Here is a 13,706-nt window from a genome sequence, read left to right on the forward strand (position 1 = left end):
AGAAAGAGAGACAGAGAGAGACAGAGATAGAGAGATAAAAGGTGCACAAGTTTTACTTACTATTAATTTGTGTCTGTTCACAGTTTGTTCCGTAAAATCCATTTGTACAATAACATGAGTAATAATTGAATGGATCATCGATGCAAGCGGCTTGGTTTTGGCATGGGTTAGAGTAGCATGGCTGCGAAGGTGAGAGTGCTGCGGAGAGAATTTACAATAGGAAAACGACTATGAGTAAAGAACAGTTTACAGTTATGCTGCCTCATGTTGCAGCTGATTAACAACGAACTGCCCCAGACACAATCATATTTGTTTAAGAAAAGAAATCAAGTTCACGACTATCCTACCCGATAGGCGTTTTCATATCATCTTCCTAGAAAGAGAACACGCATTGTTAAAAATACCTTAAAGATACTATGTCCATTTTGCAGCTAACTGCAAATTCTGTAGAACTTTGCAAGAATTATGAACATGTCATGTATATCCTATCTGTGAAATTTAAACATTAGCAGTGTCCTAGTATTCAAGTTATGCTAGGAAACCCGTTCACCTTCTAGACTCTGCTGTCAGACACTACTGAGTGACTGACTGATATCTTTTTGTCTTTGGTAATGGCCAAAATTAAACTGATTGAATCTTTGTGCAGCACAAAACGTACGACCATTCGGTAAAAGGGTTTGAAAATCAGACTATTACTAAGGTGATTGCAATCACTTAAGTCAATTCACAACAAATGTTCGTTATTCCCACTAAAAGCCGTTTTCAAGCCCTTTCGATTTTGAGGGAAGTTCTAAATAAGTATATTGTTTTTCAAATGCCGTTAGAATTTAACATTTTCATTTTTTGGCCTGCAAATGGGACAAAGTACCTTTAATATATACAGGTCCCAAGTTCTGGAATTCTCTCGGTTCTGTGATTAAACGGTCTGTAAGTGTTCATGTATTCAGAAGAAAATTGAATTGTCATTATTTAATACATATTGTCATTCCTGATTCCTGACTATGTTTGTCTCCAAGCAGTATAATTTTGTGGATTACAATAAGTTAATAACGGTATGGCCATGCCAACTATATATTCTACTCATATTGAGAACAAAATACATTGTACTATCGTTTCAATAAGATTTATTTACTTTCCCTATCTCTTGTCTTTTGTAGTTAATTGTGAGTATCGGTTCATGTATCCCTGTATTCTTCCCTTTCCTGTTTTAGCGTGTATTTGTATTTTATAAATCTAACTTTAGTTAATTATGTCATATGTAGTTTAAGGAGCCCAGCCACAACAAGCTCTGCTTTCAACTGAAGGACAATTTTCTGAATAGTGTGTACCGGTATTGTATGAACATGTATATTATATCATTTTCAATATGTTTTTACACTCTTTGTAAAATGAGATATTGTGGAAACCAATTAACTATCTATCTATCTATCCATCTATCATTGGACATCTGTGTGTGGTCCCATATGCCCGTTTCTGCGTACAGCGCATGCGATTTGTCAACAAGATTGAGTCAATGTCTTTTCAATTTAGCCTTCCAAAACATCAATGTATACGACAGTTCCTATAGTCGACCTCTAGTAATTACTTCCAGGCAGTTTCTTTCACAATTCACTGTCATTACATAAACTTAACTTAACATATGAAACCCACTTTACACTGATTTTGTCGTTCCTGATTAAAGTACTAATTTCCGCAACCAATACAAAAGAAAGCCATATATATATATTCAGCAGTGAATAACAAATATTTCTGCAATCAATTTAAAAGAAAGCAATGTGTATATTTGATGTATAGTAATACAGATTAAACATTAGTATTGGAACTGTAGAAGCACATTTAATTGATTACATGGGCTACTGAGTAGAAAAGGTATGTATGACAGTGAACATTCAAAGAGACACGACATATTTCAACAATTACAAAAAAATACAATGCATTTTGTTGATATGTTAAAGTTTGATTATGTTATTGCTCTAAAATCTAAATGTATTGATACCACAATATACAACAACACACAAAACAAAACAACGTTAATAGAAAAAATTCAAGGTCATTGCTATTTCTACCAAATTGTTACTCCATAAAATCTTATTACTATGCATTAATTATAGGTATATATCAACACTTTAGATTGTATATATATTTACCTTAGGGCCTATGAGTAGTTGAAAAGGAGCCAGTGTTAGGTAAAATACACTATTCAACTTCAACTTTGAACTTCAGGCACTTCACTCTATTCTGTTGTTGCACATGCCAAATTTGTATGATTATCATATTAGTGAGATTTTCTGTAAACGAATTGGTAGCTTTCAAAATGATAATGATGAATAAAAAGTAACAATAGCCAAATTCAGGCGAACACATATGTTTTCCCTTTGGTCCCACCCCTACATAAGGCGGTACTGTGCACCACTCAACCCGCCTCCAGAGTTCGATTTGCTACGAAGATGGCGTCTACAACAGTTTCAACAAGATGGAGCGCAGTTAGGAGGAACAATGGCTTCATAACTTTCTCAGATAATGGTTATTAATTATGAGGGAAACAAATCCAACGACTAATTTGTATTAAAAATACTTTTAACACGTGTACCATAATAGATTAAATTCATACAGATTGAACATTAGTATTGGAAATGTAGAAGCACATTATTTTAATTAATTACATGGGCTACTGAGTAGGAAAGGTATACATGACAGTGAACATTCAAAGAGACACGACATATTTCAACAATTACAAACACAAACACAATGCATTTCGTTGATATGTTAAAGTTTAATTATGTTATTGCTCTAAATATATTAATACCACAATATACAAGAACACAAAAAACAAAAAACAACGTTAATAGAAAAGTTTCAATTTCATGGTTATTTCTATCAAATTGTTACTCCATAAAATCTTATTACTATGCATTTATTATAGGTATATCACAGCACTATATATATATCTACTATTTAAAAAAGAGATTACATGAAAAGCATGAGATATGTAGATCAATTCCTTGCATACGCAAACTTTTGAATTTAAACAAACGTACGCAACTGAAGTAGAAATTAATAAATAAGAAAGTAAAAGAAAAATTGTTAGTGAGCAAGAATTTTAAAGTGATAATGTTCTTTAAATCCATAAAATATGACACAAATTTCATATAGAGGGGCATAATTCTAACATGAAAATTATTTTTTTTTAAAGAAGAAGTGCACCTGATGGCATTGTAAATGAGCCGCATCATGCTTTAAAACAGAGCATCATGCGATATTGGGGGCATTACGCCTCTATATTATTGTCTCTAGCTTCACTGCCTGACATAATGATAATGATAGCGATCAATTTATACAGCGCATACTAATTCTCTACTGGCTTTGTGATATATTCAACTACACATATCATATTGGGAAAAACAAAAAGGGTCACTAAAAAGGAGAAGATTATTCATCTCCGTGTTTCAGGGTGTTTCTTTATCATAACTTTTAAAACAGATGTTAAATGTAACAATTTTGCAAGAGAAAGTTAGACAATTCTATGTAGAGTTATGGATTATAATAATAATAATAATAATAATAATAATAATATCGAATATTTAGGAGCGCTAAAAACAACAAGTACCACAGCGCTTACAATACAAATACAGGAAAAGAGGACAAAAATTTACAGTACAGAAATTATATCACATAGATCATCGGGGGAAAAGGTGAGTTTTGAGGGATCTTTGGTTTATAGAACCTTTGCTAAAAGAGTTTTAAAAGGTTGGGGATTAGGATAATAAGCCTAAGATTAAAGGAGTGTTAATTGCAAAGGTTAGCAAATTATTAAGTTTGGTATTACACAAATTATGCAGGATTGCACTAGGCCTATACAATGGGGTATAATATATTCTCACCTCATCTGCTTCAAAAAGTCTTCTTCACCTTTCAAGATATAAATATCTGCACTGGAGGTCCTTCAATACCTGTTATGTAACTTAGTAAACTTAAAAGTTGGGAGAGGGGGTGGGGATCGAAAAGGGTTTCAAATATATATCTACATTCTTTATACTTGGACGATTTTAAAAGCTTAGGTTTACAGAAGAAAAAAAACACGAAAGTGTAACCATATGGCAGGAACTCCTGAAATAAAAGCATACCGGCGGATGAAAGTTACTAGATAATGTTAGATAATGAAATATAGAGGTTCGTTGCTAGTGTAAAATGATATGTGAAGGTTTAAACTCAGCAGTGGGGGATGAAACATTCCGTCGCCTCTAATCTGTTCCAATTTAGAGAGAAAATAAGGGAAGTACAAACGGTATAAAATCGGCAGCACCCTGTATTTCGTGCATGACACATAGCCAGTAACAATGTTAACAGCACATGTTTCCTTGGCCTGTGTGTATACAGTATGCTAATGAGCAAACATGCAGCATTCATTCATGTACTCTCGTGCCCGCATCCTTGATCATTGAACATGTTTGAAGATTCGTGAGTGAATGGTAAGACAGAATGGGTAAGGTATCATTCATGCGGGAAGTAAACTACATTATCAGCGTAAAGAAGACGGGACAAGAGTAATGGCCATGTCCCTTTAAATTTCAGATTTATAAGAATAAAGATATTTCCCAAACGCAATATTCCTTACTTGCTGATGGTTATTGTTTAAACCGTTATAACTAATTTTAAAAAGGGGTTAGAAGCTTCAGTGGAGGTGTTCAGGAAATAATTGCCCGGGGCAAGCAATTCATTCTTCTTCTTCTTCTTCTTCTTCTTGAGTCACTTACGCCACAACGTTCACTCCAGTTTTGGCTGCATTGCATCGCGCAGGGGGGGGGGGGGGGGGGGTCAGTGCTTCCAGATCGTCTTGGGTTCAAGTGTCCGGGAGCTGTGGGCAGACTATGTTGCATAGTCTGCTCCTTTCCACAAAGACAGATGGTTTCATTCTTCTCACTATACCCCCACTTTACTAGGTTGGTTATGCAACGAACGACAGCAGCTCAAACGGTCAAGACATGACCAGAAGGGCCACGGGAAGGGCCATGCCTCGCTGGTTCCAGGGGAGGGTTTCTTTAGGGCTAATAGACACAGTATGCTGTGCTTGGGCAAGGCGGTTGGTCCACAACTACCACAACTCTTAATCTTAATACTACCACTTCTACTACTACTACAACGACTAAAAAGAGAATAAGGATGAGAAGAGGAAGAAAGAGGGAGAAGAAAAAGCAAAAAGAAGAAAAACAGAAAATGAGTTTTGTCCTTTTTCCATCGTTTCAAGAGCAGCCCAGGGAGCTTTATGTTCCTCTGTGTCCAAGATGCACCACATATATGTACAATATATAGTTTGTGATGAACATTTTGCGTCTGTAATTTCAAAATTTGCCCATGGACTCAATCCTCCATTTCGGAATCTCCTAGGAAGTTGTTTGTTAATCATCAGAATTAGCTTCTGCAGCTTTCACGAGAACATACCGTCGACTGAGACAGATTCTAAATTTAGACCCTTCTCATTCTCGATGCCGTCCTGGTGTTTCATCTTTCACCGATTCAAATAAACTTCGTACAGGCTTGAACTTAAATGAGCTTTTCACGAAACTACAACCATGCATTTTAATTGAATATCAAAGTGAAATTCAAAGGGAAATAAAAACTTCCCATGTTTATAGCCTTCTCTTGCTGAGTCTTTGAAGAGACCACTAGATAAGGGACGTTGAAACATGTACATGCCTCAAGAAGGAATCGAACATGCAATAGTTTTGATTAAAATGTTTTTTTCAATTGCGTTATTACCTGTTTGACATAGTGGTCCAGCCCATCCCGCTCTGCAACTACACGTAAATCCACCGTTATTATTTATACAGTCTCCGTTGACACATGGAGTAGCTAGACATTCGTTGATATCTGTAAATAATGAGGTAATAGCATACAAATATCAGCAACAACAACAATAACAACAATACCACCAATGAGAATAATTAGACATGTGATCGTGCCAACGATACACGAGTGTTATTTTAGGAATTGAGAGGGACATTCGTTCACCAATCATCTTGACCTTTAGAGAGGGGCGGCATAGTAGATAAATCGTGCTCACCGTAGATAAGTTTGTTCATGTAAGCAAAATCAGATATTGAGTCACCTTTAAATCGTCCCCTGAGACCCATTTTTCTCAATTTTCAAATGGTCGCCTCGGGTACTTTTGTCAACATTTTAGAAATTTTAGCATATTACGGTTGTTGAAATGAAACTTTGAATTATTATTATAACTATTATTTTACTTGTATGTATGACATGTGCGGCCGAATGCTGATTGTAAATAGGGAAACATTACCTAATTATTCAAAAATGACAAAACATGCGGCGCAGGTGCCTATCATGACGAAAGACGGCCCAAAATGTATTTTTTTTAAATAACAGTTCCAAATATTCTTATTGAATGTTGATTATGCATTAGTGATATATGCACCCAAAGGTAGATGAATAATTTGTAACCAAATTTGGATATTGGGTTATCTCAAATTAGACCCCTGGGGCACATGCCGGGGATCGTTCAAAATGGCTGCCATATTGTAATTTTTCTGTACAATCTAGTATACCTTGTACAATAAGTACAATTAGTCCGAGATAAGGCACTATAAGAAGTATCAAATCAAACTCAGATGTTATTCATCAAATAAAATTCGTTTGTGAAACTTGCAGGGTACGCACATTACTGAGGTATCCTGAAAGACACATATTATCATGCAATCAGATATGTATCGTTATGTCAATTTTATATCGATAGCACAAGCAACTTTTCAAGGAACGATAGGTTTAAAGTTCTGTGTATAATAATGATAATAATAATAGGCATTTATATAGCGCCGTCTATCTAGACACTTCTATTCCGAGGCGCACAAGAAAAATATATGATTACAATGCATGAGAAGGCAATTGTGATAAGCACAAATCCATTTTCCATAAACATGTACCTTCGTAGGGTTCGGCGACTGCAAACTACTTCGGAAAGAAGTTTGTATATATATATATATATATATATATATATATAATATATAGTTGAACAGCTGGCTTACTAGAGCACCTTTGATTTATAAGCTAGTTTCAGATGCCATCTTTGCCAACCAATTTGATTGCCCTATAAGGGACTCTCCTTACACGGACTACTGGTGTTACCGGCTGTCAACACTTACCTGTTGATACCTGACCTGGCCATTATTCGCAAGTGCAAAATTCCGTGCGTATACAAAAGTACATACTTTGAAAATAACCTCAACAATTTCAATTTTACGCCATCTGCATAATTTCTTTGATATGAAAGTATGGATTAGGGGCTATTTAATCGGATGGTATTTAAAGGTATTGGCTTTATTATTTAGGACTTGCGTTATGTTTTAAAGGTGGGTACTTACCAACATCACAGTTAGTATCCATCCAACCGGCCTGACAATCGCACTGATAGTTGCCACCAGCTAGGTCTGTACACGCTCCATTGACGCAGGGATCGGTACTGCATCCTAGGATTTCTGTTTGAACAAAGTGAGAGATACGAATTTTCAGGGAATTTTCAGCATTTTTCATAGTGGAAGAACTTCTCGGTATTTTTTCATACTAATATCACACCACTCAATATGAAGAGATCCCAGGGAGCTGATCTGATTTTCACATACGATATCTGAGGCATTAAGGCAGGGAGATAAAACACCATCCAATTAATTTCATCCCAGCAAATCATCCACGGCTTCGGCCGTACTTGTATGAATTTTACACTTTATCCATGAATTCCTAAAAAGTTCCCAGTAAGCTTCCATTTTCACTTTGGGAACATCTGCGTTTTCTTCTTCTTCTGCACTAGATGGTTTCCTATTACTCCGAATAACGCCTTGAACTTTCGTCACCTGTGGTGGACAAGGACATAAATAAACGAACGATACTTTTCCTGCAGGAATTTGATTAATTTCGCCAATTCACATGTTAAGCAATATTTTTGTGGACTTAGGTCATTTTCTCATCATTTATTATCTTATCTCCTCGTTTAAAACTCCCAATTTATTCTATATTTAAAATAAATTGAAACACTCTTAAACCATAAAACCCACAACACAATGCCCCTTGTTGACATTTAAAAAATGGAACGATCTGAGAACTCTGGCATGGTCTATAGAGAATATGATTTTTTAACGGGTTTATTAACTTGCTAAATAATCTGAGCAGTAAAGCGTGGCGGTTCATTGTATTTTTTTAAAAGCGCTTCCCAAATTTGTATTTCATAACGCCACTGGTGAACACAAGTAAGATCTTTGTTGCGTTAAACATTTTTGTTTTTACCCCCACTAGCAATTGTTTAGTACACACACACACGCACACACACAGGCCCACACAAAAACATTGCGCCATATGCGAACGACCCTAAATAAAAAGCCGTTTTTGAGCGATCCCATACATACCTGCAAAAGGGACATGTTGACAACAGTGTCAAAAATTCTCGTACGATCTCTTTCATAGCTAATCATAAATTACTACAAAAATATTCACAGATGTTCAACTAGTTTGATTATCTTTGCAGAAAAAGAAATTGCCAAATAATCCCCAAGTCATACGGGAAAAAAATTCCCAAACGACATGAACTTCTTTTTTTTCATTTCATAAAAGAAACTTTTCTGATAATAATCCTTGTTTTGCCAACAATAGTGTAAGTAAATGCAAATGTCAAATATATTGAGCTTGGCGATGCAAGTGATAAAGAGAAAGGAGATAAAGACGGAACAAATATCCAAGAAGATAGGAAAGGATAGAGAGGCGCAAGAGTATTTAGCTTTGAAATAAAGGGAAATTCAAATTGATGCTAATTATTATGAAAATATTTAGCTCACCAAATAGAAAATACATTACGATTTTAATTTCTACTGGGTAACAATATAATTAAATACACAGAGACACCCCAAAAATAAAATCATATCAACAATCTTAAATGACAGTCAATAAAAATACAGATAGTTAATTCGCCTACAAAACGTGTATTTTTGTCAAAAAATGAACTACTGCTTTGTCGTTTTCAGCATATATATCTGAAAGGCGCTTGGAAACATCATAGATGTATTAGGCACTTCATAAACGCAAAATATTATTAACACTGTTGTTGTTATTTTCTTCATTATAGCTATCATTATCACCATCATCATCATCATGCAAGACCGAAAAATAATTGTACCGTAAACTAGCAAAAAGGAAGAGAGGGTGCATATATTTTTTTCGTTTTAAGAGAGGAAAAGAGTTGGCAGAGCGGCGACATGAGAAATCGGCTTTAAATCAGAGTCGTGGTATTGTTAAATATTTTCCACAAGAAATGAAATCAGAAGATATGTTGCTTCATTGTTCCTGCGTTTTCAGCACCTATATATATTTTTATAAGATTTTTAGGGACATTCTACAGTACCCCCATTTCCCCCCAAATAACCCTAGAGCATTGAAAAAGTGCCCCCTTTATGATTTAAAATGGGTGTCCACCTATTATGTTGGTATGCCTTATGTGCTTATTGGACCATACCTTTCACCCTTTACCACAATGTAATTTGGCCCTCATCCTGATTCATGTAGAAATATTACATGTCTGTCCACTTTGGGTGTTAACAAGTTGCGGTTTTGGAGATTGCAAAAATCATTGTTCATAACAATAGCAAACCTATTTACATGTCAGCACAAAATAAGATCTACAAACCCCCTCCATCGACAATATCTCATTTATCCCTTATTTTATGATGATGGCATTAATTTTGCTCTCATTAAATAAAAACCATGAAAACAATCTCCTTGTTGGGAGGTAAAGTTTGTCTTTCCTTTAGGTCATGTTCGATCATCATGATCTTATGTGATCCAAATGTTTTCACTGTCTGGCGCATTGGATTTTTACATGCCATTTTTCAAAACAATGTTGCTCAGTGAAGCGTGGAAGGATTAATATTATCAATGTATAATTTTGAAACCATATCAATTCTACTTTATGACAAGCAAGAAATACTTTGTTGATAAAGGTCAAAGATTGTTTACAATTATCATTTGATGTTGGGTTTCGTTTTTGTTCTTTGAGGTACTGTAAATATAGTAGGCACTATATAGATGCTGAATATTGTTATCACTAGCAGTATTGTTATCATCATTATTATTACCATTACTATTAGTAATATTATCATCAACATTATTATTATCGTAATCATAATCATTACTCTTATTATTTGCATTTACAAACTAGCGCCTTTGCTTGAACAGGGAAGCTCTATCTGCTACTTTTGCCAGCCCGTAGCGACAGTCAAGCTAGAAGGTCAAAACTGAATTGGACAAACTCACGTATACAGGACGTAGTTCCCGTGAAACCTGTCGGACACTGACACATAAACGTGGTCGCTAGGTTCATGCATGTCCCTCCATTTGGACACGGATTTGAATCACATCCGTTATCTAAATGATGAACAAAAAAAGACATGTGTTTAACTTACGATTTCCACACGTGTCTCCATTGAAACCAGTTAGGCACCGACAAAAAAAGCTCGCGTCTGAGCCAGCAATGAAGCACGTACCCCCATTCTGGCAGGGGTTTGAGTTACATCCAATATCTAGAGAGGAGAAAAAATGTCTGTAACATCAGTATCACCACTTTTTTTATCAGGTTAAGATTTATCGAGTGGTCAATCTGCTACGTGTTCTTGTGTCCCATTTGCACCATCGAAGGTCAATGTGGGGATTCGCGGTGGCGAATAATACATAACTGTTAGGTTTTAAAACCATCAAAGGTGTTAAGAACCCAAACTGCATCTGTGGATATTCGTAACAGACAGTCATGCACATGATTGGAGAATGTCCTCTCTACTATGCCCCTTCTACCTATCCAGGCGAGGCTTTTCTATCTTACACCAAAATCCCATTGTTCTAGGTAAGACGACTTTCATCTCTGATTCTAACTTTGGCCGAGCCAATCTGTACTAATATCACAAGTTTTCTCTACAATTTATTTCCGTCTTTCATTCTTTTCTTGTTTCTCATTTAAAGACCATCTCTTATAGAGCGCTACTGTTCCCCGATAATCTTTGCTCAAGCATATTTCTTCGCCATTTTCAGGAATTCAATAATAATAATTAGAAGAAGGTGTGTCAACAGGTCAAGTAGAAGAAAATAAATTTGTTAATCAAAAACTCGTAAATCATTGTCCGTTCATATAGCTGGTATTAAATGGTATCATCACCCATATATATTGCAGCTGTGAAAGATTGATGTGATATCGTGATGGGGTTTCTTCGCACCATTATATTTTATACGCGACCGCGTTTCAGTTTTTTCTCAATGACCTTCTGCGGTGAAGACACGTTCAAGAACTGACAGAATGACCATTAGACAATTGTTTCTTCTCAAGCTTACCTTATATTCTTGTGTAGAAAAAACAAACAATCGGGGATGGGGAGTAGCTGATGACCCCATATTAGGGACTTTTAGATTTGCACGTCGACAGCTTTGACTGCAACGTGTGACGTCATTTTAAGGCACTGCGCATGCGTTACGTCGTCTCACTCGGCGATCGAGAATGCGTCAACCTTGATTTTCCTAGATCTAGTACATACATACATACATACATATTGATATTTATATAGCGCATTTACATGCTCAAGGTACTAGTATGCCGGGGGCGCATAAAATATACAGTTCCTCAGGTAGACAAAGGAACATCCCTTCCCTGCTATTATGTAAAAAATGTGTAGAACAGGTGTCACATGCATATTCACCGGTTCTACACATTTTTACATAATAGCAGTGAAGGGATGTTCTTTTGTTGAGGGAAGAATGAGGAACTGTATATTTTGTCCTCTTTCTTTGTCCATGATGTTCATAGTGTTACTTCCTGCATGCATATCGTCGAGTGCAATATAAAAGATTTCTTATTGTAGTCAACATGGGCAGTTAATTACGTTGACACACATGATCAGTCGGCGTTCGTCGTGTTCTAGTCCACTCAATCTAAAAGTCCCTATTCCCTTCACCTCCTAGGACAAAATAGGTTACCGTTCCGAGTGTACACAATTACCACTTTCTGAATAATTGCTGCAAACGGGTAACGGGTGAAAAACATCAATCGATGTGTTGATACAGTGCGTATAAAAAAGTTTACCAAACTTTGGTAGCTCCTAATTAAAAATGTATAACCAATATGACTTTGAAATCTATTTCATTATGAAGAATAAATTGGTTTCTGTTCAATGATACCCTATTCATAACATTTCTGCCACAGGTCACTGAGCACCAGGGTCTGTCAAAATCGCCTTATAACAAGTATGGGCTGATGGAACGAAGTGAATCAGGCTAAACACGATGTGCTTCTTTGATCTAAAATCCCTTTAAAAGTTGAATTATATTTCAAGGTCTAACAAGTCATATCTCTTAAATGGTAGTCTACCTAAATTGGGTATACTTTTTATACGCACTGTATACTACAGTGCTCCCACAAATTGAGTTATAAGTCACATATCATTTCTTCTTCTTCCAAGTCAGCCAGTTAAAAAGCAGATAATTCTGCTCTTATTTATAAATAAAAAAAACTTTCCCCCTCCCCTTCCATACTTTACTCTCCATTCCCAATCCGTTTACATTACAAACAATGCCCCTGATCAATAGTGACCACAATGGTCAGTTTTTGCCAAAAGGTGGCCCAAATGAACAAAAAGTCGGAATAAGGGTTAATAATATTTGTATTTTGGGGATCAGCGCAAAAATTCTACACCAGGTAAGCTATTAAACCCTCCCCACCAGAAATTCTTATTTGCTACAGTATAGCAAAGTCAAATTTAATACATCATGCGAAATTGACTGAACACCGGTGTCGCTAAATGGCACCTAGCTTCGCCAGCATCTCTGTAGCTACCAATTTTAATATATCTCTCATCATCCTCCCTTTTTATCATGACAATAGTTATGATAAAATCTTAATAATCGGCTTAACTGCAACTTAGTAATTCCTTTAAAAGGGTAAGTTAAGAAACAAGACATAAGTATATATGAAATCAAACCACATCTCACATTTGTTATAATGAGCATAAAATCATGCTTATTATAATAAAAATAAAAAACTTCCACGATATCTGCGTGATTTATACTAACGATGGTATGGGGGAGGGTCTAATCTATTTCATGGCACTAAGAGTTTCGACAATATTTTACACTTGAGTGAGCACTGTCTGATTTCGAAAAACTTGCGAAAATTCGTTTGCACAAACAAAAAAAAGTCGTGGATTGCATGTGCTCCATCTTTCTTATTATAGATCTCATCATAAATTTTCATCTAATGCATTCCCACTGCTGCCCTCACTCTTAACAAAGGAGGTATTGATGGTGATAATACGGTAGCATGAATGGACAAGAGTGCACAATACAATATATATTCATACTCAATCATTTTTTCTTTTCTTTTTTTTCTGATAGACTATACAATGCATTACACCTTTTCATACTAGACAGATACACAGTGGCTTTCATCATAAATTCATGAAAAGAAGAAAAGAAAATGCATTTATGAGATCAATCAAACATCTCTCTTAGTGTGATTTGTGAAACAACATAGTTTTAACAAATCGCCTGTGTACAGGTGCAGAGTGTAATCTTGCATGTTTGATTCTTCATGTTTCTTAATATAGATCCCATGTTTACCATTTATCTACTGCATATTCCATCGCTACCACCACTCTTAATAACGGAGGTGTTGA

General features: G+C 35.7%; 1 protein-coding gene across 3 annotated transcripts in view; it reads right to left on the minus strand.

Moving 5' to 3' along the window:
- LOC589830 (fibropellin-1) overlaps positions 1 to 13,706 on the minus strand; it is a 73,678-nt gene that overhangs the window by 46,036 nt on the left and 13,936 nt on the right. Inside the window, exons 6-9 of one of the 3 annotated variants that reach the window (XM_030973526.1) lie at positions 10,309 to 10,419; positions 7,377 to 7,490; positions 5,758 to 5,868; positions 61 to 198 (exon numbers count right to left, since the gene is read on the minus strand). In XM_030973526.1, the coding sequence (XP_030829386.1) occupies positions 61 to 198; positions 5,758 to 5,868; positions 7,377 to 7,490; positions 10,309 to 10,419 (474 nt within the window). Of the gene's footprint in view, positions 1 to 60; positions 199 to 5,757; positions 5,869 to 7,376; positions 7,491 to 10,308; positions 10,420 to 10,457; positions 10,575 to 13,706 lie in introns of all 3 variants that reach the window. The other 2 variants (XM_030973525.1, XM_030973527.1) reach the window with 2 other exon arrangements.

This window comes from Strongylocentrotus purpuratus, unplaced genomic scaffold (assembly GCF_000002235.5).
Source record: "Strongylocentrotus purpuratus isolate Spur 01 unplaced genomic scaffold, Spur_5.0 spur5_scaffold_6, whole genome shotgun sequence".
Classification (NCBI taxonomy): Eukaryota; Metazoa; Echinodermata; class Echinoidea; order Camarodonta; family Strongylocentrotidae; genus Strongylocentrotus; species Strongylocentrotus purpuratus.